The sequence below is a fragment of the Engystomops pustulosus genome, chromosome 4, assembly GCF_040894005.1.
Source record: "Engystomops pustulosus chromosome 4, aEngPut4.maternal, whole genome shotgun sequence".
In the NCBI taxonomy this organism is placed as follows: Eukaryota; Metazoa; Chordata; class Amphibia; order Anura; family Leptodactylidae; genus Engystomops; species Engystomops pustulosus.
The window spans coordinates 218,355,120-218,382,074 of NC_092414.1; the positions used below are offsets into that span (position 1 = coordinate 218,355,120).

At 44.3% G+C, this 26,955-nt stretch overlaps 2 protein-coding genes across 2 annotated transcripts in view; both read right to left on the minus strand.

Moving 5' to 3' along the window:
- The window catches only part of LOC140128355 (NACHT, LRR and PYD domains-containing protein 1-like), a 67,546-nt gene extending 52,206 nt beyond the window's left edge, over positions 1 to 15,340 (minus strand). Inside the window, exons 1-3 of the mRNA XM_072149992.1 lie at positions 14,964 to 15,340; positions 12,590 to 12,760; positions 8,538 to 8,708 (exon numbers count right to left, since the gene is read on the minus strand). Coding sequence (XP_072006093.1) covers positions 8,538 to 8,708; positions 12,590 to 12,760; positions 14,964 to 15,340 — 719 coding nt within the window. The remainder of the gene's footprint in view (positions 1 to 8,537; positions 8,709 to 12,589; positions 12,761 to 14,963) is intronic.
- Positions 15,341 to 16,038: 698 nt separating this feature from the next.
- The window catches only part of LOC140128356 (NACHT, LRR and PYD domains-containing protein 3-like), a 28,426-nt gene continuing 17,509 nt past the window's right edge, over positions 16,039 to 26,955 (minus strand). Inside the window, exons 4-5 of the mRNA XM_072149993.1 lie at positions 23,792 to 25,445; positions 16,039 to 16,216 (exon numbers count right to left, since the gene is read on the minus strand). Coding sequence (XP_072006094.1) covers positions 16,045 to 16,216; positions 23,792 to 25,445 — 1,826 coding nt within the window. The 3' untranslated portion in view covers positions 16,039 to 16,044. The remainder of the gene's footprint in view (positions 16,217 to 23,791; positions 25,446 to 26,955) is intronic.

Here is a 26,955-nt window from a genome sequence, read left to right on the forward strand (position 1 = left end):
GCGCATTATACACGGACAATGCACTTACATGCACCAGGAAGAAGAAGGTGAACTCCGGGGACCTGAGCGGGGAAGCGACACATGCAGGATATTGGGCGCAGGATCTTAGTGACTCCCCGCACAGCGCATTATACACGGACAATGCACTTACATGCACCAGGAAGAAGAAGGAGAACTCCGGGGATCTGAGCAGAGAAGCGACACATGCAGGATATCGGGCACAGGATCTTAGTGACTCCCCGCACAGCGCATTATACACGGACAATGCACTTACATGCACCAGGAAGAAGAAGGTGAACTCCGGGGACCTGAGCGGGAAAGCGACACATGCAGGATATTGGGCGCACGATCTTAGTGACTCCCTGCACAGCGCATTATACACGGACAATGCACTTACATGCACCAGGAAGAAGAAGGTGAACTCCGGGGACCTGAGCCGGGAAGCGACACATGCAGGATATCGGACGCAGGATCTTAGTGACTCCCCGCAAAGCGCATTATACACGGACAATGCACTTACATGCACCAGGAAGAAGAAGGTGAACTCCGGGGACCTGAGCGGGGAAGTGACACATGCAGGATATCGGGCGCACGATCTTAGTGACTCCCCGCACAGCGCATTATACACGGACAATGCACTTACATGCACCAGGAAGAAGAAGGCGAACTCCGAGGACCTGAGCGGGGAAGTGACACATGCAGGATATTGGACGCAGGATCTTAGTGACTTCCCGCCCAGTGCATTATACACGGACAATACACTTACATGCACCAGGAAGAAGAAGGTGAACTCCGAGGACCTGAGCGGGGAAGTGACACATGCAGGATATCGGGCGCAGGATCTTAGTGACTCCCCGCACAGCGCATTATACACGGACAATGCACTTACATGCACCAGGAAGAAGAAGGTGAACTCCGGGGACCTGAGCGGGGAAGTGACACATGCAGGATATCGGGGGCACGATCTTAGTGACTCCCCGCACAGCGCATTATACACGGACAATGCACTTACATGCACCAGGAAGAAGAAGGTGAACTCCGGGGACCTGAGCGGGGAGGCGACACAAGCAGGATATCGGGGCACGATCTTAGTGACTCCCCGCACAGTGCATTATACACGGACAATGCACTTACATGCACCAGGAAGAAGATGGAGAACTCCGGGGACCTGAGCGGGGAGCGACACATGCAGGATATCGGGTGCAGGATCTTAGTGACTCCCTGCACAGCGCATTATACACGGACAATGCACTTACATGCACCAGGAAGAAGAAGGTGAACTCCGGGGACCTGAGCGGGGAAGCGACACATGCAGGATATTGGGCGCAGGATCCTAGTGACTCCCCGTACAGCACATTATACACGGACAATGCACTTACATGCACCAGGAAGAACAAGGAGAACTCCGGGGATCTGAGCAGAGAAGCGACACATGCAGATTATCGGGCACAGGATCTTAGTGACTCCCCGCACAGCGCATTATACACGGACAATGCACTTACATGCACCAGGAAGAAGAAGGTGAACTCCGGGGACCTGAGCGGGAAAGCGACACATGCAGGATATTGGGCGCACGATCTTAGTGACTCCCTGCACAGCGCATTATACACGGACAATGCACTTACATGCACCAGGAAGAAGAAGGTGAACTCCGGGGACCTGAGCGGGAAAGCGACACATGCAGGATATTGGGCGCACGATCTTAGTGACTCCCTGCACAGCGCATTATACACGGACAATGCACTTACATGCACCAGGAAGAAGAAGGTGAACTCCGGGGACCTGAGCCGGGAAGCGACACATGCAGGATATCGGACGCAGGATCTTAGTGACTCCCCGCACAGTGAATTATACACGGACAATGCACTTACATGCACCAGGAAGAAGAAGGTGAACTCCGAGGACCTGAGCGGTGAAGTGACACATGCAGGATATCGGGCGCAGGATCTTAGTGACTCCCCGCACAGCGCATTATACACGGACATTGCACTTACATGCACCAGGAAGAAGAAGGTGAACTCTGGGGACCTGAGCGGGGAAGTGACACATGCAGTATATCGGGGGCACGATCTTAGTGACTCCCCGCACAGCGCATTATACACGGACAATGCACTTACATGCACCAGGAAGAAGAAGGTGAACTCCGGGGACCTGAGCGGGGAGGCGACACAAGCAGGATATCGGGGCACGATCTTAGTGACTCCCCGCACAGTGCATTATACACGGACAATGCACTTACATGCACCAGGAAGAAGATGGAGAACTCCGGGGACCTGAGCGGGGAGCGACACATGCAGGATATCGGGTGCAGGATCTTAGTGACTCCCTGCACAGCGCATTATACACGGACAATGCACTTACATGCACCAGGAAGAAGAAGGTGAACTCCGGGGACCTGAGCGGGGAAGCGACACATGCAGGATATTGGGCGCAGGATCTTAGTGACTCCCCGCACAGCACATTATACACGGACAATGCACTTACATGCACCAGGAAGAAGAAGGAGAACTCCGGGGATCTGAGCAGAGAAGCGACACATGCAGATTATCGGGCACAGGATCTTAGTTACTCCCCGCACAGCACATTATACACGGACAATGCACTTACATGCACCAGGAAGAAGGTGAACTCCGGGGACCTGAGCGGGAAAGCGACACATGCAGGATATTGGGCGCACGATCTTAGTGACTCCCTGCACAGCGCATTATACACGGACAATGCACTTACATGCACCAGGAAGAAGAAGGTGAACTCCGGGGACCTGAGCCGGGAAGCGACACATGCAGGATATCGGACGCAGGATCTTAGTGACTCCCCGCACAGTGCATTATACACGGACAATGCACTTACATGCACCAGGAAGAAGAAGGTGAACTCCGAGGACCTGAGCGGGGAAGTGACACATGCAGGATATTGGACGCAGGATCTTAGTGACTTCCCGCCCAGTGCATTATACACGGACAATACACTTACATGCACCAGGAAGAAGAAGGTGAACTCCGAGGACCTGAGCGGGGAAGTGACACATGCAGGATATCGGGCGCAGGATCTTAGTGACTCCCCGCACAGCGCATTATACATGGACAATGTACTTACATGTACCAGAAAGAAGAAGGTGAACTCCGGGGACCTGAACGGGGAAGCGACACATGCAGGATATCGGGGGCAGGATCTTAGTGACTCCCCGCACAGCGCATTATACACGGACAATGCACTTACATGCACCAGGAAGAAGAAGGTGAACTCTGGGGACCTGAGCGGGGAGGCGACACAAGCAGGATACCGGGCGCACGATCTTAGTGACTCCCCGCACAGCGCATTATACACGGACAATGCACTTACATGCACCAGGAAGAAGAAGGTGAACTCCAGGGACCTGAGCGGGGAAGTGACACATGCAGGATATTGGGCACAAGATCTTAGTGACTCCCCGCACAGCGCATTATACACGGACAATGCACTTACATGCACCAGGAAGAAGAAGGTGAACTCTGGGGACCTGAGCGGGGAGGCGACACAAGCAGGATACCGGGCGCACGATCTTAGTGAATCGCGAGTTCATTTTAATTTTCGCCAGACAATGCACAGCGGGGATTGCGACAGACAGGGTAAGTAAATGTTACACGATCTTAGTGAATCGCGGGTAAGTAAATCTGCCCCAATGTGTTAGAGGTAAATTACAAGATTTTTTTAAACTTTTATTAAATCATTTTAGCAAACGTGAAAACATTTTAAGGTATGCTTTTTTTTTAATAAAGAAGTTTTAAATATAACTTTTAGAAGGGAAAACCAAACATGAAGATGATGGAAAACCTACCCAGAAACAAAAAAATAAAAGGAAGGATGAAAAAATACCTAGGGATCACATTATGACAAGCCTGGAAGCCTGTTGGGGTGATTGTTCGTCTAAGGCTAAGGCCATGTGCCCTCGACATAAAGACCTAAAGGCAATAAAGACTTTGTGCGGGAAAAAGCAATAACCTCTTATTGTAACCTCTTCCTGTCCTGTAAAAATGGATTCTACATTCAGAGTTTAACTGTGGGGAGTTATCGAGCACTGGTCACAGTCCTGTCGCGATCCCCGATCCGACGAAGATGAAGTCTGGCGCGATTCACGTAGCTCGTGCGCCCAATTTCCTGCATGTGTTGCTTCCACGCTCAGGTCCGCTGAAGTTCACCTTCTTCTTCCTGGTGTATGTGAGTGCATGTCTTGCGACACAATTAGAATTTAAAATCCAGCGCGTAGTCCGAATCCGTCGGGTTGTCCAACGTTCACGCCTCCCAATTTGCGCCGCATGGGAGTCAGCGTGATTGCGCCGAAATCCTATCGCGTGCGCCAAAAACCTCTTTTAAATGCGGCGCAACACGGAAATCGCCGGGAAACCCGACGAAAAGGCAGTCCGCGGACCCTTAGTAAATGAGGCCCATTATATGTAGTTTAATTGTATCTCATATGAAAGTGCTCAGCTTCTGCTACTTTCACACTGTTTAGCTGCTATGAACAGATTATGCACAAGTCGCCCATCTCCCGGTGTTATGCTGATATACAGAGGATTATCACAAAATTTTTTTCATCTATTGACGCTGCTCAGTGTGGGAGGGGAAAAAATTGGAAGGATGTCTTATGTTGTTTATTTAAAGCGATCTTCACACAGTTTTTAATTGAAGGAATATATGTATATGGCAGATTAATTGAAATATGAATACCCCAACAGAAATACCCCTTTAACCCTTCCTGCTCCACGGCGGAAATATCCAATGCTGAGTGCAGTGACTTAGCGCTCAGCGGCGGATATATCCGACTCTGAGCTGATGCCGGCTCAGCTCTGGATCAGAATACATGGGGTTACATGGGTTTACTCCCCGAGTAACATCCGTGGATGGAGTGGGCTCCGATTGCTGGTGTTCGACCTGTTAAATGCTGCTGCGACTGCGGCATTTAAACTCCATTTTGGGAATCTCTGCCCCATGATCTCCCCTCTCCCCCCCGCATCATCTTCGGGATCTCAAGGGGTTAACAATCTTCCTAACAGCTGTTTCTGATAGCTTAAGGGGTGCAGATTTGAAAATGGGTTGCTACACAGGGGGTTTTTAAATGTTAAATATTTAAAATTTCTTTCAAAACAGTAATTATCTACAAAATAGTCAATTCTGAAAATACGGAAAAGCGACATTCGATTTGTAAGCCGCATGACTTCAAAATAAATTTCCAGGCATATTAAAAAATAATGAAAATGTAAATTAGACATATTGGGAACTTAATTAGGTGGTAAATCTATCTGCCTGAAAGCACAATGATTTTGAATTTCAAAAATGGCAAATTTTTCTTTTTTTGGAAAATAAATTCAAAACTTATCAGCCAATATTTACCACTAAAATTAAGGACAACATGTTGGGAAAAAACTATCTCATAATCGCTTTGATAAGTTACAGTGTTAAAAAGTTAGAACCATATAAAGCGACAAATGTCAGAATACAGAAAATGGGGCTGCACCTTAAGCTATAAACTGGCTACGTCCTTAAGGGGTTAAGCTTGTGTTTTTATGTAAACAGTGGTTGTCTGTTAGACTTGAAGCACATCTACATTAGTGTGTGTCTGGGTGTTCTGCTGCTGGTCCTGGAGTAGGATAACCACAGATGTTGGCAATAAAACAATGTAAAGAAGAGCAGTCAAAATTAATCCAGAACAATTTAAGAGTTGTTGACGTTGTTGACTTAATTTAAGAGTTGTTGAATTGTTTACAGTGTTCCAATGGATGAACACTCACGATGTGCACCACCTAATGAATTTAATAACGACCAAAAAGAAACGGGGAACATGGGGAGAAAGAAGGGATTGGAAAGAAAAAGATGTGAGTGTAACTTTAAAAATTAACTTTTATTAATTGTTTAAAATTGTTGAGTATGTTCTCATACTAATCTGTAAAAAAATTTCTAGTATGGCAGTAATTTTGGCTGACGTACTATTATCCTAGTCACATGGGTGATATGAAAACACCCTGGGATTTGTAATCGGGTGTGGGTGCCCTTATCATTAATTATACCCTCCCGAAATAAATATTTCTCCCACGTAATTGTATTGTGGGGATTAAAGGTTCAGGGATGAGCTTGATAGATAAGTCAGTCCCAGCGCTTTTTGGCAACCTGATACAATGCTCTAATCATATCTATTGTCACTGTCAGAGTAGCGATCGTAATATCAGTAGCGTATATCGCTCTCTGACCAGTGACACAGTATCGCGCCAGCAGTTAGCTCTAGTGGCTGGATCGCGGCTCTTGAGAAACAAACACTGCGTTTCCCTTTACTGCCGCAGCGCGATCGCTGTTGTCTCAGCTAGCGTGCGTCCACACCGCTGAGACTGTCAGCTTGTTTGTGCGCTGATGACTGATATCTATCTCTGTAAGTGTTGATAGCAACTATCCCTGATAAAATCTGTCCCTAAGCTGTGACTAGAGATAAACTAATAGCGTCCCGACATGTGTTTCGCCGGGTCTCCCCGGCTTCTTCTAAGGGCCAGGGAAGCCGGGGAGAAATCTCTAGTTTATCTCCAGCCACTAGAGCTAACTGCTGGCGCGATACTGTGTCACTGGTCAGAGAGCGATATACGCTACTGATATTACGATCGCTACTCTGACAGTGACAATAGATATGATTAGAGCATTGTATCAGGTTGCCAAAAAGCGCTGGGACTGACTTATCTATCAAGCTCATCCCTGAACCTTTAATCCCCACAATACAATTACGTGGGAGAAATATTTATTTCGGGAGGGTATAATTAATGATAAGGGCACCCACACCCGATTACAAATCCCAGGGTGTTTTCATATCACCCATGTGACTAGGATAATAGTACGTCAGCCAAAATTACTGCCATACTAGAAATTTTTTTACAGATTAGTATGAGAACATACTCAACAATTTTAAACAATTAATAAAAGTTAATTTTTAAAGTTACACTCACATCTTTTTCTTTCCAATCCCTTCTTTCTCCCCATGTTCCCAATTTAAGAGTCTAAATCATTCCGAATCGAGGACATGTACATATCATTGCTGTAAAAGTGGAATCTGGAGGGTTCTAATCACAGTGATGTCTCTTCCTATATACATCTTTTATACTCACAGTAATGTCTCTTCCTATAAACATCTCTTCTACTCACAGTATTGTCTCCGCCTGTACACATCTCTTATACTCACAGTCATGTCTCCTCCTGTACATATCTCTTATAATCACAGTATTGTCTCCGCCTGTACACATCTCTTATACTCACAGTAATGTCTCCTCCTGTACACATCTTTTATACTCACAGTAATGTCTCCTGTGCACATTTCTTCTACTCACAGTATTGTCTCCTCCTGTACACATCTCTTATATCACAGTAATGTCTCCTCCTGTACACATCTCTTATACTCACAGTCATGTCTCCTCCTGTACATATCTCTTATAATCACAGTATTGTCTCCGCCTGTACACATCTCTTATACTCACAGTAATGTCTCCTCCTGTACACATCTTTTATACTCACAGTAATGTCTCCTGTGCACATTTCTTCTACTCACAGTAATGTCTCCTCCTGTACACATCTCTTAAATCACAGTAATGTCTCCTCCTGTACATATCTCTTATACTCACAGTAATGTCTCCTCCTGTACACATCTCTTATACTCACAGTAATGTCTCCTCCTGTACATATCTCTTATACTCACAGTAATGTCTCTTCCTGTATATATCTCTGATACTCACAGTAATGTCTCCTGTACACATCTCTTATACTCACAGTAATGTCTCCTCCTGTACACATCTCTTATACTCACAGTATTGTCTCCTCCTGTGCACATCTCTTATACTCACAGTAATGTCTCCTCCTGTACACATCTCTTATAATCACAGTAATGTCTCCTCCTGTACACATCTCTTATACTCACAGTAATGTCTCCTCCTGTACACCTCTCTTATATCACAGTAATGTCTCTTCCTGTACACATCTCTGATACTCACAGTAATGTCTCCTCCTGTACACATCTCTTATGCTCACAGTAATGTCTCCTCCTGTACACATCTCTTATGCTCACAGTAATGTCTCCTCCTGTACACATCTGTTATACTCAAAGTAATGTCTCCTCCTGTACACATCTCTTATACCTACAGGAATGTCTCCTCCTGTATATATCTCTTATGATCACAGTAATCTCTCCTTCTGTTTTCATTGGGGCTTAACTAAGGGCTTTGCACCAGTTTTTTGACAGACTTTGCACATTCTTTTAGATATAAACTTTCACACGTATTTAAGAAGTGTCAGATTCATGATTTCTGGTGCATGTTTTTAATGAATCTGTGGCACCCAGCATTATACAAGGGAAGAGCAATTTTAGTGCAGTTTCCTACATTCTTAGTAAATGTTCCCCATTGTACTTGTGTCTTATAATAACAATAATGTCTCATCCTGTACACATCTGTTATATTCATAGTAATTTCTCCTCCTGTACAACTCTTATAGTCACAGTAATGTCTCCTCCTGTACACATCTCATATACTTACTCTAATACTTTTATCCTGTAGGATGGACTGGACAAAGCTTTAATCAAGTCACTGAGGTGAGGACCAGACATACGGTTACCGGAAAGGCAAAATATCTTCAGTGACTGGTTATTTATGGTTATTGATACAGGCTGGATGTAGAATGTGTCTGGGAGATCATTCCTAGTCAAGCTGGAAGAAGATGAGAGGTGGATAACATGTTGATGCCACTTTATTCAATGTAGACGTGTCCAATATTATCTTGAATTTGTTAAAGCACTTCACTTTCTCAGTAACTAAATACAAAATGCATGTGTAACTCTTAGAAAATTATGCTTCATATTACAAACAGTTCATATGATATAATATATGATATATTACAAACTTCATATTACAAACAGTTCATATGATTTAAAGACATTAAAGGGATAGTCTCATGTGGAAATTCACATATAATGTGATTCATCAGACATATACACTCAGCGGCCACTTTATTAGGTACACCTGTCCAACTGCTCGTTAACACTTAATTTCTAATCAGCCAATCACATGGCGGCAACTCAGTGCATTTAGGCATGTAGACATGGTCAAGACAATCTCCTGCATTTCAAACCGAGCATCAGTATGGGGAAGAAAGGTGATTTGAGTGCCTTTGAACGTGGCATGGTTGTTGGTGCCAGAAGGGCTGGTTTGAGTATTTCAGAAACTGCTGATCTACTGGGATTTTCACGCACAACCATTTCTAGGGTTTACAGAGAATGGTCCGAAAAAGAAAAAACATCCAGTGAGCGGCAGGTCTGTGGGTGGAAATGCCTTGTTGATGCCAGAGGTCAGAGGAGAATGGGCAGACTGGTTCGAGCTGATAGAAAGGCAACAGTGACTCAAATCGCCACCCATTACAACCAAGGTAGGCAGAAGAGCATCTCTGAACACACAGTACATCCAACTTTGAGGCAGATGGGCTACAGCAGCAGAAGACCACACCGGGTGCCACTCCTTTCAGCTAAGAGCAGGAAACTGAGGCTACAATTTGCACAAGCTCATCAAAATTGGACAGTAGAAGATTGGAAAAACGTTGCTTGGTCTGATGAGTCTCGATTTCTGCTGCGACATTCGGATGGTAGGGTCAGAATTTGGCGTCAACAACATGAAAGCATGGATCCATCCTGCCTTGTATCAACGGTTCAAGCTGGTGGTGGTGGTGTCATGGTGTGGGGAATATTTTCTTGGCACTCTTTGGGCCCCTTGGTACCAATTGAGCATCGTTGCAACGCCACAGCCTACCTGAGTATTGTTGCTGAGCATGTCCATCCCTTTATGAGCACAATGTACCCTGTAACATCTGATGGCTACTTTCAGCAGGATAATGCACCATGTCATAAATCTGGAATCATCTCTGACTGGTTTCTTGAACATGACAATGAGGTCACTGGACTCAAATGGCCTCCACAGTCACCAGATCTCAATCCAATAGAGCATCTTTGGGATGTGGTGGAACGGGAGATTCGCATCATGGATGTGCAGCCGACAAATCTGCAGCAACTGTGTGATGCCATCATGTCAATATGGACCAAAATCTCTAAGGAATGCTTCCAGCAACTTGTTGAATCTATGCCACGAAGAATTGAGGTAGTTCTGAAGGCAAAAGGGGGTCCAACCCGTTACTAGCATGGTGTACCTAATAAAGTAAGTGTATATATATACACTTTCCTTTAGTTAGATGTTATTAAATAAAATGTCTTTGGGTGAAGATAATTTCCCATAAATGTAACCATATGGTCCCTCAGACAGCTGTCCTTGGATACAACCACAGCTGCCGGAGTGATAGCACACAAAAACCCCAAACATTTTCTGTATATGAAATAGCCGGGAGTTACTACATGTCCCTCAGTCATTCTGTGGTAATGATTGCTGAAACCAGCTGGTCGGGCAGCCTCAATAGCTCATGTCTGGTGGCTGCAAGAGTGCAATGGTGGTAGTATCCAAGAATGACCATGGACTAAATGGCTACATTTATGGGACATTTCCTTCACACAGGTACTTAATTTTTAAATGACATCCAATTGAAGAACTGTATATATTTGGCAGATGAAGTTAAATGTGAATGGCCAGGCTGGAATACCCCTTTAAGGAGAGAAATGTAATGATGAATAAAATCTGGTTGTGGGATTAAAACTTTTCCTACATGAGACAAGATAGATAAAAATCGTAATTTTGGTAAGTTTTTGAAAAATTATGTTACGCCGTCAACTATGATTTTGTTTTAACGTACAGATAAGGTGATACCATATATGTGGGGATTGTATTGTGGTTTTCACATTTTTCTTGTGTTCTATGTATAGGTGTCCCCGATGGTCATGGGAATGCAGCCTACCAGGCAGGGTCACATAAGCAGAGGCTGTACAATATGGGAAACAGAGCAAAAGGGCGTATCCTTAGGGCAATGTAAAACACCCTTTACTAATAAAAGGGTTTATAAGCTCACCCATGACCTTTGTACCTGTCCACACCTTGCATTCCACCAAGTGCAAGTAGTTGGAAATATGAAACCAGCAAACAGAATGCAACAAACTAAAGTGTTCACACAACACAATTCAGGAAGTTTGAGAAGCTTCAAATGATGGTTAGGTCTTCTTTTATTGAGCTTAGGCACATATAGCAGGTATATAACAAAAATGCAAATGTTATTTCTAGGATGGAATAAGGAAAACATTGCCTCTTTTGGCTACCTTAAAAGGCAGCCCCATTAACATCAACCCTGACTTTCAGGAAGCCAAATCAGTATATCTATTCCAGAAGGAACAGACTCCCAACTCTAGACAGCGCTGTTTCAATGTCTTTGCATCTCAGTACATTGGATGGAGCTCGTTTAGCTGAGTGAGAGACTTTTGACTGGGATTGGGAAATAAGAGATCTCCTTATAGAAGGTTGTTCAATAAAACCACCTTGCAGGTGTGTGGAGACTTATAGCCATTGATGCTTGACTACAGGATTCTGGAAAATATGAAAATTTCCAGTATGGGATAAAGAAAACATTGCCTCTTTTGGACGCCCACCAAGCTCGCCAATTAAGGCCGCCTTGTAATAGGGGCCTTAAAAGGAACCTGTCACCAGGGACCTCATTTTCACTAAAGACAGAAGCGCATCACACCTGCATTGCAACTATGCCTTTCTGCTTTCTCTAAGCATTTGCACTACAGTATAATTGTGTAGTCCCAGGGTTGGGCTTTGGTTTGGCTGCATTTCAAAAAACAACACGTCTTGTGTGGTTCTCACTCCTCAGCTCTCAGCCCCCACCTTTTTGCTCCTGTACAGCGCCTCCCTCCCCTACTGTCATCTCACCAGGCTGTGAGCTCTTTTCCTGTGAAGGCTGAGAGATCAGGAGTCTGCAGCACAGACAAGTCACATGTTGTTTTTTGTTCTGTGTGTTGAATTGTCATATGGTCCAATATAAAGATCTGTAGTATGCAAGCTGGGATTAGGAGCGGGGGTGAGTCAGGACTAACTGAGGAGCACCTATTGGATAATGATGCCTGGTTCTAGCACTGTCGGTTGTCTACAGATCCTATAAGACTAAGTACACATATCCACTTTGGGTTTGGTTACTCAGTACAGCTGTGGACAAACATAGAAGAAGTCAAAACTTATGGTAAATGATATCCCTTCTATTTACCATAAATTACAATAAAATTGCATGCATCTTTTCTTATTATTTTACTATTAGTTGGAGTAGCAGAAGCATGTTGTTCATTGTAAATAGTGGTGGGGGCTTATAAATATTGCCATTGGGTCCAGAATAATATAGTTACCCCACTGACTGGTAGAAGTGGCCTCACCAAGCCTCCACATCTATGCCTAAAAGCCAGATCTTACTAGACAAAGGTCGAGATGACCGAAACGTCGTAAAATTTTTGATCTGTTATGTATATTTCTCTTTTCAAGGCTAAGGCTATTTTATGTGAAATATTCACTGAAAAAAAAAAATTGCAAAATTCATTCCCATGTGTGCCATATTATCTATATAGTTGCACAACTGTTGCACGTATCTCATCCTGTACAAATCTCATACTCACCGGAAATCCTCCATCCTGCAGCCTGGACTGGACAGAGCTTCCATCAAGTCACTGAGGTGAGGACAGGAGAGATCATTATAAGACACATGAAGAGTCCTCAGGGAGGGGTTATTCCTTATTACAGATGCCAACTTGATACAAGATGTGCCTGGTAGATTGTTCAAACTCAAACTGTAAGAAGACAGTATCACAGATTACACCAGCGAATATACATAGCTAAAATAATAGCTGAAAATAACAGTCAATTATTGTCTCTCCTACATGGCACCTGCCTAAACTCCTGTGATAGATTTTTGTAAGAAAACTCCTCCCATTCTGTAAACTTTTCCTAGTTGCCTTGTGTCAAACGAATTAATACCTACAACAGGCAAACTCTACATAACTAAATTCATGACGAAAAAAAATATGTAATCAATACTGAATTCTCAATAAAACACACATAATACCGTATATACTCGAGTATAAGCCGACCCGAGTATAAGCCGAGACCCCTCATTTTACCACAAAAAAATGGGAAAACCTATTGACTCGAGTATAAGCCGAGGGTGTAGTATACAGCCAGCTAGCCCCCTGTAGTATACAACCAGCCAGCCCCTGTAGTATACAGCCTGTCCCAAGTAGTATACAATCAGCCTGCCCCCGTGTATTATACAGCCTGCCCCCATGTATTATACAGCCTGCCCCAAGAAGTATACAGCCTGCCCCCATGTATTATACAGCCTGCCCCAAGAAGTATACAGCCTGCCCCAAGAAGTATACAGCCTGCCCCCATGTAGTATACAGCCTGCCCCAAAAAGTATACAGCCTGCCCCAAAAAATATACAGCCTTTCCTCAGTATGCCTAGCGAATAATAAAAAAATAAACTTAATACTCACCCTCCAACAATACTCACCTTTGATGCTTAGTTGCAGCTCCCGGTCCTCGGCGGCGGCTCCCGGTCCTCGGCGGCAGTGGCTCCCGGTCCTCGGCGGCGGCGGCTCCCGATCCTCGGCGGCGGCGGCTCCCGATCCTCGGCGGCGGCTTCTCTCTTCTATCTTCACTTGCCGGCAGTCGCGTCCATGCGACCTGCCGGCGGGCGCACAGTGCGATGCGGCGGTGTCGCCGCTGATGACGTCATCAGCGGCGACAACGCTACATCATATTGTGCGCCCGCCGGCAGATCGCATAGACGCGACTGCCGGCAAGTGAAGATAGAAGAGAGAAGCCGCCGCAGAGGATCGGGAGCTGCCGCCGAGGACCGGGAGCCCGCGCCGAGGTTCCGAGAGCCGGAGGGTGAGTATTAATTATACTTAATTATACTTTTTATTAATTATTGACTCGTGTATAAGCCGAGATGAGGTTTTTCAGCACATTTTTTGTGCTGAAAAACTCGGCTTATACACGAGTATATACGGTAAGTTAATAAATGACCAAGTACAGGACAGCAAACAACAAAGATGTCAAACTGGAGGGATAAATCAATGTAAGTAGCATAAATAACAATTGTAATCTTTGACACAGGTTTTCAAAAAACTCTACATATAGGGGTTAATAAGATATCCCCAAAAAAGTCTAATGTAGCTAAAATGCAGCTGATAATAAACATAATCATTGGTGTCTACACTAAGCAAAGATGTCTACCAATTTTGTTGATATGGGTATGGCCCCACGGTGAGAAAACCCCAACATGCAATTCCGCTAAACAAACCTTCGTCCAGGGCTGTGTTGTCATATATAACAAAAGCATGGAATATAAAACAGAATAAAATCCATCCTTTTCACACCCACTGGTAACATCTGTGATCAGTTCTGGTACCGATGCCCATTGCTTTTATGCCAATGGTATTTAAATTCCGCTGTCGGCTTTGCCAGTCGCATTAAAGGGTTAAAACCTACACCATCGGCATGTTTATGTCAGGTAGTGGGGCGCCTAAGTGGACAAGCGAAAAAGAGGCTTCTGAGCTGGTCAAGCTGACCAGGTGGCAAGGACAGAGCGGCAGGCATCACAAGAGTTTTCTTCCCGTCACCCAGGAGAGTTACTCCAGGACTAGCCCTTTCATGCCAGGGAGTGCTGCATAGTTGAGGGAAACCCAAAGAGGAGACTTGAGGAGTGGGAAAGCAAGCCAGGTCACTAGTGGAGGCAGAGAGCAGAGGGTAGCATGAGACTAATTTAAATTCCAGAAACTTTGGTAGAATTTAAGCAGTTATGACCCACACTGACCACATTTAAATGTATATGCCAATGCAGCTTTGCCAGTAGGATTTAGAGGGGTAACACTCACTATAATGCCAGGTGTGTTTGGGTTCAGGTTAACCCACCAAACGAGAACCATCCCGAGTCCGCTCATCACTGGTCATCAAATGTCTCCTCTGATAAACATCTCTTATACTCACTGTAACTCCTCTATCCTGGATCTCGGACTTGACAGAGCTTCCATCAAGTCATTGAGGTGAGGACCAGACAGGCCGTTACCATCAAGGTCAAGTATCTTTAGGGACTGGTTATTCCTTATTCCAGATGCCAATTGGATACATGACATGTCTAGTAGTTTATTATAAGACAAACTGAAAAAAGGAGAATTGTGAAATACAGAAGAAAATATCATGAAAGAGGGGCCTAGATACACTAGATCCACAGATGATATCACATATGATAGCATTAGACACCGTTTGCACCACATACTGGACTGCTGGATGCACAGCAACTCAACAAAGATGTCATGTAAAAAGTAATTCATGTTTCTCATGCACATACCAATGGTACTGAGCATAGAATACAATAAAAATGCTCATGTCTTAAACTCACTGCAATATCTCCTCCTGTACACATTTCTCATCCTGTACTCGTCTCTTATAGTCACAGAAATGTCTCCTACTGTGCAAATCTCTTATACTCCCTGTAATGTCTCCTCCTGTACACATCTCTTATACTCACAGTAATGTCTCTTCCTGTATACATCTCTGATACTCACAGTAATGTCTCCTGTACACATCTCTTATACACACAGTAATGTCTCCTCCCGTATACATCTATTATATCACAGTAATCTCTCCTCCTGTACACATCTCTTATACTTACAGTATTGTCTCCTCCTGTACACATCTCTTATACTTACAGTATTGTCTCCTCCTGTACACATCTCTTATACTGACTGTAATGTCTCCTGTACACATCTCTTATACTCACAGTAATGTCTCCTGTACACATCTCTTATACTCACAGTAATGTCTCCTCCTGTACACATTTCTTATACTCAAAGTAATGTCTCCTGTACACATCTCTTATACTCACAGTATTGTCTCATCCTGTTCACATATATTATAACATAGTAATGTCTCCTCCTTTAAACATCTACTATACTCACAGTAATGTCTCCTCTGGTGCAGATCTCTTATACTTACAGTAATGTCTCCTCATGTACACATCTCTTATACTCACTGTAATTTCTCCTCCTGTGCACATCTTTTATACTCACTATAACTCTTCTATCACGCAGTCTGGACTGGACAGAGCGTCCATCAAGTCACTGAGGTTAGGGCCAGACAGATGATTATTAGATAGGTCAAGTCTCTTCAGGGAGGGGTTATTCCTTATTACATATGCCAACTGAATGCAGGATGTGTCTGGTAGATCATTACCAGCCAAGCTGTAAAAAGAAGAAGCAGATGAGTTCAGTTACATATATTGTCCATTACTACAGTCAATTCTTTAATAATACAGCTTAAATGCTCATAATTTAATGGAATTTCAATTTGGATGCAAAATTTTCATTAAACGTGCCACCAACATGTCCCTGTGCCAACTTTTTTCAAAATTCTGTCATAAAATGGAAAAGGTGTGAGGCATAAGCTACCCACCACCTCTGTCTCTGCCTACTTGTCAGGCTCTGCACTAAACTGCAGGCAGAAACTAGACAGTGGACCCTACAGTACTAAGTGCACAGTCCAAGATATGGAAGCAGAACTCCAGAGTAAATGAAAGTAAATCTTTATTCCACCTGTGGCAAAATACAACGTTTTGGCTAGCTTTATGTAGCCATTCTCAAGCATGTTTTGCGGCGGGCTCTGGTGAAGACCCGGTCCCAGGTCGACTAGTACCATCTCCCGTGGTGGTCCAGAGGGTCCACGGACTCCCCGTCCTGACACATGTTTAACGTCATAAGGCCTGGTTCCACTGCACCACTGGATCTAATGCTTTCATGATATAATACAAACATTGTCAACATCGTGCAATTCATACTGTGACCATAGATACAGAGTAAAGTAAGAAATCTAGTATGAATAGAGTACATGAGGAGCACCATCCATCGCCGGATCCATCTAAAGGCCTCTGTTGGAAATTATGTAACTGAGGGACGGAAGGCTGTGCTGGTGAAACTGGCATTTCTTCAGTTTGGCGTACAGATGATTGGCACAAAATTGACCAAGAACTTGGCATACGTGTGTCTGGTAGAATTCAAGGTCTGGAGAGTATACCAAGATGTCGTCCAGGAAGACCACAACTCGATTATAGAGAAGATCCTGGAAAATGTCATTAACAAAGTCGAAAAGGCATTACAAAATATTCAAAATGCCTGTCACGAGTATTAAACGCTGTCTTCCACTCGTCACCTTTGCGGATCGGGATGAGATTGTAAGCACCCTGAAGATCAAGCTTGGTGAACACCCTGGAACCGCGAAGGTGATCAAAAAGTTTCGTAATCAATGGCAGGGGGTAGCGGTTTTTAACCGTGATCTTGTTCAGCTCACAATAGTCTATACAGGAAATTAAGGAGCCGTCCTTCTTGGTGACAAAGAGAAAACCTTTACCAGCCGGAGAGGAGGACTTGCATATGAAACCCCTCTGCAGGTTCTCCTTGATGTATTCAGACATGGCAGCCGTCTCTGGAACCGAAAGCTAATAGACACGACCTCTGGGAGAAGTGGCGCCCGGAAGGAGATCCACAGGGCAATCATAGTGACGATGTGGTGGCAAAGTCTCCACTTGTTTCTTAGAGAAGGCATCAGAAAAGTCCCAGTAAAAAGCTGGCAGACCCTCCAGAGACTTGGAAGACACAGTAGAGGACAAGATCGGAAGTGGCGCCACCATACATCGGGATTGGCATTCAGGGCTCCAACGCCGTATCTCACCAGTCTTCCAATTGATGACTGGGGCATGGAGTTGGAGCCAAGGAAGACCCAGAAGAAGAGCTGATGTGGAGCGAGGCAGGACATAGAAGGCCAAGTTTTCTTGATGTAGGGCTCCAACCTGAAGATGGATAGGCTCCTTGCGGTACCGGACCGGATCAGAAATAAGCTGTCCGCCTACAGAGGAAATTGCGAGGGGTGACTTGAGGGGAACCACCAGAATGTGATGCCAGGAGACCAGAGCGGCATCCACAAAGTTCCCTGCAGTACCAGAGTCCAGGAATGCTGAAACTTGCACGGGAGCAGCGGTGCCGACACTGAGGAGCACCGGAATAGTCAGACATGGAGAAGCTGACTTAGGGACGACTCTCCCAAAAGACCTAAGTGCTGGCGTTTCCTGGACGTTGGGGACGGACTGGACAAGTCCCGATGAGGTGCTTGGGACTGGCACAGTACAGGCAGAGGTTTTCTTGGAATCGTCTGGATCATTCCCCAGGCGTAAGTCGAGCTCTGTCAACCTGCATAGGCTCACCTGCAGACTGTATGACCGGAGACTGGAATGGCTTCTGGAAGACCGGCGCCAACCGAGGCAGACGTGGAAGCCAGACTAGAGGTCACTTGTGCCACAACTCTTCAGCTCGTTCTAAGAACCGCACGTCTATCCGGGTGGCCAACGTGAGAAGAATACTCAAGGTAGCCGGCAGATCACAGGCAGCCAAGGCATCTTTTACCCATGAGGACAGTCCTTTCTTAAAAGTTGCCCATAAGGCTACCTCATTCCTACAGAGTTCAGACGCCAAGGAGCGGAACTGGACAGCGTATTCACCCACAGATGTGTCTCCTTGGCGTAGGTTCAGTAGTGCTGTTTCCACTGAGGAAGCTCGTGCTGGTTCCTCAAACACGGACCGCAACTCTGCCAGGAAGTTGGTAAGGGTGGCCATGACTGGATCATTCCAGTTAGGCATAAACAGACTCAGCCTAGGCTCTGGTGCTGGTGATCTAGCCGGGATGACAGGAGAAATCGCAGGGGTGGTCAATGGAACTGCTGAGGGAGTAGTCACCGGGGCCAGATGTTGAGGCCAAGAGTCAAGCAGCTGTTGGAGAGTGGAAGCGACGTGGACTAAAAGTTCACCTTGGGCAGCAATCTGCTGTGACAGCTGGGCGACACCGGAAAGTTCAGCCAGTATCTGACGTGGCTCCTTGGTGGGGTCTATGGCCAGATCTTACTGTCAGGACTGTGTGTCTGTGCACCCTCTGGACCACCGCAGGAGATGGTACTAGCCGACCTGGAACCGGAGTCTAAGTGGCACCCGGTCTTCACCAGAGACAAGCCGCAAAGCGGGATGGGCTTGCTGCGGCGGGATACCACCAGGTCGTTCCACAGGTGCGACTATCCCGCGGTGGATGCCAAGGTAGTAATACAGGAGACAGTCTGTACCCGTGGTGACGGCAGGAGAATAGCACAGAAAGGCACACTAGGACTTATGTCAGGTGTCAGGAACACAGGAACAGACTGGCACACAGAAACGCAGGAATCACAGGAATGTAGGAATCACAGGAACACAGAAATCACAGGAGAGCTTTCTCTTCAGGGGAAGTTTGAAGATCCGGCAAGAGTCACAGGAAGAGGCAGGCACTTATAGCAGGCCAGCGCCAATTATCGGCGTGCTGGCCCTTTAAATCATTGCGAGCTGGCACGCGCACCCTCGGAGATGGGGATGAGAAGCAGCCGCTGTAGCCAGGGACGGTAAGAATTGCAGAGCTCCGGGGGTACACTTTGGGGCACGCTTGCGCCCGCAATCTGAGACATGGATCGTGGGAGCACCCGTGACAATATGTTGACTCAACAAACTGCAGATCATGCCTGAGCCCTAGAAGTAGTTATTATCTGGACATGCAGGTGCAACATCAAACTTTATTACTTCAACTTCAACCCCCATAAAGGCAACATGGGCGAGTAGATCACCCCATGTTTTGTTCTATTTCTCTTTCTTCTCTACCTATAGTTTCTACTCTGTTTGCAGTTGGAAGGCTTGAGCTTAACTAGACTTGTCCACAATTTCCTGCAGGACAGAAGTACCAGGTACTTTCTTTTAAATCCAAGGAAAAACGAAGATAGCCGGAGCACTTGTATATAAAATCCAAAATCACTTTATTGGGTATCCATTAAAATAGCACACATCTTGTGCATAAACGGTGCAGGTTATAAAGGCAGAAACCTACACGTTTACCATCAAAAACTGGGAAAACCTATTGACTCGAGTATAAGCCGAGGTAGGGAAATGCATTGGTCACAGACCCCCCCCAGTATGTAGCCAGCCTGCCCCCAGTAGTATACAGCACAGCCCCCAGTAGTATACAGCACAGCCCCCAGTAGTGTACAGCACAGCCCAGCCTGCTCCCAGTAGTATACAGCTTGCCCACAGTAGTATACAGCCTGCCCAGCGTTAAAAAAAATAAGAAACTTATATACTCACCCTCCGGTGGCCCCGACGTGCAGCGCTGCTCCCCCGATGTCCGCGTGAGTCCTCTTCTGGCTTCCGTGCCCGTCTTCTTGCTTCTCTAACTTTGTGCCGGGCGCCGCCATTGCTCTTCCCCGGACGGCACCGCCATTGCTCCTCCCGGCTCGAAGTTAGAGAAGCAAGAAGAGGTGCGCGGAAGCCAGAAGAGGACCCGCGCGGAAATCGGGGGAGCAGCGCTGCATGTCGGAGTATATAAGTTTATTATTTTTTAAATATTTTTTAAGTATATATTAAGTATATATATTAAGTATTGACTCGTGTATAAGCCGAGAGGACGTTTTTCAGCACATTTTTTGTGCTGAAAAACTCGGCTTATACACGAGTATATACGGTACGCTAAATCATTTTTGGAATTCATGCCGTGGGGATACCTGGAGTTTAGGGCAAGAATCCAGAAAGCCTCCCTTCTTAGGAAGAGTTTTCTCCAGTTTCCTCCTCTAAGTGGTCGATTAACATGTTCGATACCAAAAAAGGAAAAACTAGAGAGATTTTTGTTGTGCATATCTATAAAGTGTTTAGCGGCTCCTGAAGCATTGGAGTCGCCGTTTTTAATGCTCGTGAGATGCTGAGCTATCCTTGTTTTTAATTTTTGTATTGTGCAACCAACATAAATGACAGAGCAACACGTGCATTGAATGATGTACACCACATATTGCATATCGCAGTTAATAAAAGTTTTTATCCTCCTGCTTGTGTTGGTATCAATTTTGAATTCTAGCATTCTGTTAGCTGCATATACGCACACGTTACATCTGTTGCCTCCACATTTGTAAAAGCCTGTCACAGATAACCAACTTCGAGGGTTGGCACTGGTATTAAAAACGCTGGGTGATAAAATATTACCGAGAGTTTTACCTCGTTTAGCGACGCTTCTATGGCCATCCTTCATAACCTCACACAGTATATTATCCTGATTAAGTACAGGAATGTATTTTCGAATAATATTTTTAATTATGTTAAATTGTGCACTGTAGGGGGTGCTGAAGGTAGGTATATGTGTAGTTGTTTGATTAGAGATGGGAGTATCTCTTCCTTTTAATAATTTTTAAAAAAATTTAAAACAGCTTTTTCTCTTGCATTTTTTAACATAGATGGAGAATATCCCCTCTTCCTAAGTTTACTTTCAATATTAGATGACTGTGCATGAAATTCCACATCGTTTAAACATATGCGTCTTGCTCGTAAAAATTCACCGTATGGAATCGCATGCACAGTATGTGGGGGGTGGCAGCTAGATGCAGACAAAATGGAGTTGCCTGCTAGAGGTTTGGAAAACATGGTAGCAATAACAGTTCCACCATCAGGTGTGACTTTCAGTGGACGGTTGTTCAGATTAAATTTATATAGTTGTTATTGATATATGCAACAAACTCCGAAAATAACTCTGCTTCCCCATGCCATACCATCAGTATGTCATCCACATACCTACCATAAAAAATGATATTCTGTAAAAAAGGATTGTATGTGGAAAAAATAGTTTTTTCTTCCCACCATGCCACAAATAATATGGCTAATGATGGGGAAAATTTTGAGCCCATCGGGGCACCACAAACTTGTAAAAAATATTCATCATTAAACATGAAAAAATTATTGTTCAGTAAATATTCAACACAAGATATTAGAAAGATTTTTAAATCTGGATCAAATTGACTGTATTTATTTAGGTGGTAGTGAATGGCATGGATGGCCAGGGTATGGGGAATGCAGGAATATAAATTGACGACGTCACAAGTACCAAAAAGAAAAGACTTTTCCCATTTGAATTCATCAAAAATTCGTAGCACATCTGAACTGTCCTTAAGAAAACCCGGTGTTCTGACCACGAGTGGCTGTAGGTGTGAATCCACCCAGGCACTGAGTCGCTCATTGAGAGACCCAATGCCTGAGATGATTGGTCGAAGTGGGGGAGGAAAGACATTTTTATGAGTTTTCGGAAGGCCGTGAAATATGGGCCGGATAAATATTTAGCAGTTTTAACATCCAATACCCCCAGAGATAAACCCTCTTTAATCAGTTGATTTATGGTGCACGTGGCAGAAGGCGTGGGATCTAATGGAAGTTTGACATATGTATTAGGATCATATAAGATATCCCTCGCCAGTTGCACGTACAAATGAGAATCCATCATAACAACTGATCCTCCTTTATCCGATTTTCGGACTATAAAGTATTTTTCTTAAGTGTGTGCATGGCTTTGAATTATGCATCACTAAGGTTACATTTTTTAGTACATCTCACAGGCTGAATTGTGTTATTTAATATATGTAACTCCTTTTCCACTAATGTCTGGAACACATCAAGCTCTAGATTTTATCGGATAAAAATCATTGTTAGTCATGGCATATTTCACATTAGAAATGTCAACAGTTGAAACATCTTTGAATTCACTGAGCTCATGTAGATCCAATATGGCATTCTGTTCGTGGAACAGGAGGTCAGTGTCCACAATTTCCTGCAGGACAGAAGTACCAGGTACTTTCTTTTAATTTTCACTGCGACACATCTGCATTCTTGGGACAATCTATCGACAAAGGCTTTACTTCTCCACCGTGTTTCTCAACAAGTTGCTGCTACATTTTGTTGATATTGCTGTACAGGATTTTACTACTAAGGTAAGGACTGTACTACTTTGCCTTCTACTTATTAAGATCTTTAAAGGTATCTTAACCCATATGCAATGTAACCTATAAGGAACTATACTAACAGATACTACATATACTTCCATAAGTTTATCAGAGATGGTCAGAAACTTAAAGGAAACCTACCACTTGAAGTGGCAGGTTTCAGATGGAAATACCGAGCACCAGCTCAGGGTGAGGTCAGGGTGAGCTGGTGCCGGAGCTTATTTTCGTTAGTGTTTTAAACCGCGGTATTGTGGTTTAAAACACTTTTTAAACTTTATAGCCGGCGCAGGGAGGTACGCGCTCGGCGCTTACCATGCGCGCGGCTCACCTTTACTTCCTATGTAGCCGCGCGCACGGTCGCGCGTATGGTAAGCGCCGAGCGCGTACCTCCCTGCGCCGGCTATAAAGTTTAAAAAGTGTTTTAAACCGCGATACAGCGGTTTAAAACACTAACAAAAGTAAGCTCCGGCACCAGCGCACCCTGATCTCACCCTGAGCTGGTGCTCGGTATTTCCATCTGAAACCTGCCACTTCAAGTGGTAGGTTTCCTTTAAAGGAAACCTTCCATGAGGAATCTACTACCTGAAGTAGATCTGATGGTTGATTCCACCTGCCTTCCTCTGTCCTTATCTGTAATTTCAAAATCCTTGGAACCTAACCTAACTCATTAAAAACTTCATGTTAGTAATATGTTAATTAATTGCAGAGGCTACTGGAGTAGCCTGGTCCGACACCGGGAGCTAAGACTACTCCACCCCCCAGTAGCCTCTGCAGTTATTTTAAATATTACTAAAATAAAGTTTTTAACAAGTTTGGTTCCAGGATTTTTAAATCACAGACTAGGGCAAAGGCAGAAAGAATCTACCATCAAATCTTCTTCTGATAGTAGATTCCTCATGGTAGGTTTCCTTTAATATCACAGAAAGATAAAATATATTTAGATTTTTACCTCAGTTCCTGAAGGTTGTGCCACATTGGTGCAAGTTTCCCTAATTTTTCATGGTCTATTGAACATTGAGTTAGATTAATTTCTTTTATATTTGTGCAGGATTCCATGATGGAAGCTAACACTGTGCAGTCTAGAGCTGAAATGGCAAATCCAGAAAAGTCCAATTTTGTGTATGAATTTAGTGATTCCTGTACTAGAGCCTTATTCTGAGCTTCAAAAAAATAGAAGAATGTCTTAAGATGATATCGCTTTATTGTTTTATTTTCCACCAGCTGATGCTTAGCCAAGTCCTTTAGCCAAGTGATGACTTCTCTGGAGGCCTGATCTGCTTGTGTGTCCAGGTATCCAGTTAGTATTGACCTGGTGGAGGCATCTGATAGACCACACAGGAAGCGGAGGAATATCTCACTACGTCCATCTTTTAGTGATTTCTGTAACTTCTCGGTAGAATAATCCACATAATGCACCAAGGCTGAGAAGAATTCCTGAAGAGTGAGATGTAAGAATGAGTAGGACACAGGTTCCTTCAATTCCATCAGAAAACTTGAGAAGAGCTTTGACTTATTGTCCACATGGAAAGATTCCAAATCTCGATCATCAAATATAATCCTGCGATTCAGGACTCCATGTTCTGCCATCCATCCCATGGACTGCAGGAGCTTCTGGGCGCCACTTTTCTTTAGGCTGTGATTGGACAGGATGTTGGCGACAAATATGGCAAAGAGCTGGGTCACGGTTTTGGGTAATAATGAGACCTGCTGGTCACTTCTTGTTGTCTGGAAGCTCTTGGATAATACAGTACAGATGATCCAGCAGTAGGCCGGGAGGTAGCAGAATGGGTACAGTGAGTCATTCTGGTTCACATAGGTAAAAGCCTCTTCTGACTGTTTAGGGTTAAGAAAAAAATTTTCATAGAATATCCGTCGTTCTTCTGTTAAAATTCCCATGATCTCTACTTTACACTGGAAAACTAGACGATCCGTTGCTGTCAGTCTGCTTGGGTGACTGGTCATTAGAACAGAACAACCATTAAGAAGAGACTTTCTCACTAAACTACCCACAATGTGACCACAAGGCTCAGGCTGTTTAGGATCAGAGATCAAGTGACCTGATGTGAAATCCATTGTCTGATTGCTTTCATCTAATCCATCAAATATAAAGAGAAGTTTCTCTCGATCTCGTAAGATGATCCAAAGTTGATTCTCCAGATACGGGTAATGCTGAAGGATCATGGTCTCTAGACTAACCTTATCCAGTCTGTTGAGCTCTCGAAATGTGAAGAAAAAGACAAAAGAGAATCTTTGATAGAGATCCCCCTTCACCCAGTCATAGACAATCTTCTGCATCAGCGTGGTCTTCCCTACACCGGTAACTCCAACCACCATCACCATATGTGGCACAGATGTGGATTGCTGGCTCCAATGGAAAAACTTGTCAGGGAAAATGTGTTCTTTACTTAAAAAATCTTCATGTTTCAGCGCTGTCTCTTTTAGCACATTTTTAAAGCGTTCCCTGAGGTGATCATTGGAGACTATGATGAGGTTCGAATAATGGAATGGAAAATTTTTCTCCTCCAGCTTATTTCTCAGAGGGTTGTTCTTTATAATCTTCTCACTTTTATCATATAAATATTTCTTATGACTGTTCTGGAGGTCTATGGAAAAAAATTAGAAAATAAAAATGAAGATGAGAGCAAAACACAAATCACAATCTTTAGTAGAAGAGTATAACAGAGCTACATTGATAATCCTTGGTCCCGTTACAGCAAAAAATTTTGAAGCTCCAATTGTGATAGGGGTACATTTTTTTTTTAATAAAATATATAAAGTTTCGGGTTATATACAAATTCAAGAACAAACCTATGGAACCTATCTTGTACGTAACCCGGGGGCTGTTTGTACACTAAAAAATTTCCACGATGGGGGTTAATCTAAGAGCACAGCATGGTAGGGAATTGGGAAATCTGGAATCTATGGGAATTAGGAGAACCAAAGTAGTAAAATGGACTTTGTTTTATCATATGTTCAGCTACACTTAGGCCCCATTCACACAAACGGATATTTTGTGACCAGATATCCATCCATATAGACGCCTACGGTGCCCGGCCACGTTGAACACACATGTGTCTCACCATACCCTACCATTGACAGGAAAAAGATAGGGTTTCCCTTATATGGGCAGCATGTGTCCCTATGGAGAGGGGATGGCTGAGCACTGCGTCACCCCGTCATGTCTCCAGCCATAATGTATGCAATGCCTGGGTCCTGGCTCAGGCGTAGCATACATTGGGGCTCATTTACTTACCCGGTCCATTCGCGATCCCGCGGCGCGTTGTCTGACGTTGATTGGGAGCTTGCCGGGATTCACTAAGGTTGTGCGCTCGATATCCACTAGGTGTCGCTGCTGCGCCGAGGTCCGGTGGCGTTCACCATCCTCTTCCTGGTGCATGTAAGTGCGTGTGAAGCAACACATTTTTTTTTTAAAATACCGCGGTTTTTCCAAATCCGTTGGGTTTTCAGACGACCACGCCCCCAATTTCCGTTGCGTGAAACCCAGCGCCGATGCGACACAATCCGATCGTGTGCGCCAAAAACCCGGGGCAAAACAGCGCAAATCGGTAATTTTCGGGAAACCCACAAGCGGTTTTCGGGAAACCCACAAGCGGTTCGAGCCCTTAGTAAATGAGCCCAACTATGTGCATGATGCCTTGATGGAAGTGAGCTGTTTCCTTCCTCAGACATTACAATTGTAAAACATTGTTACCCTTTTGCTCAGTGTATTTATAGTATCTCACACAAATAAGTGCACCCCTAACATGTCTGGAAATATTTTATTTGACACTGATATACAATGTAGATTATTCAGTGTACAGCTGTTATACCAGAAAAAATTTGATGGGTTCTTAAAATAATTCAATACAGCTATATTATTAGCCATGTCTAATCCCCTGTTAACAAAAATGATTATATCCTTATGCAAAAAAGGCCAAATTACACCCAAAGTGTCAATATTTTGACACCATTATTTTCCAGCACTTCCTTGACCCTCTTAGGCATGAAGTTCAGTAGAGCTTCACAGTCGTAGCTGCTACTCCCTTGGTGCTGCGCCCATAAAGTCTATGTTTATGTATTACCAGTAAGTGCCGCCGGTCCTTCTCTATTAAG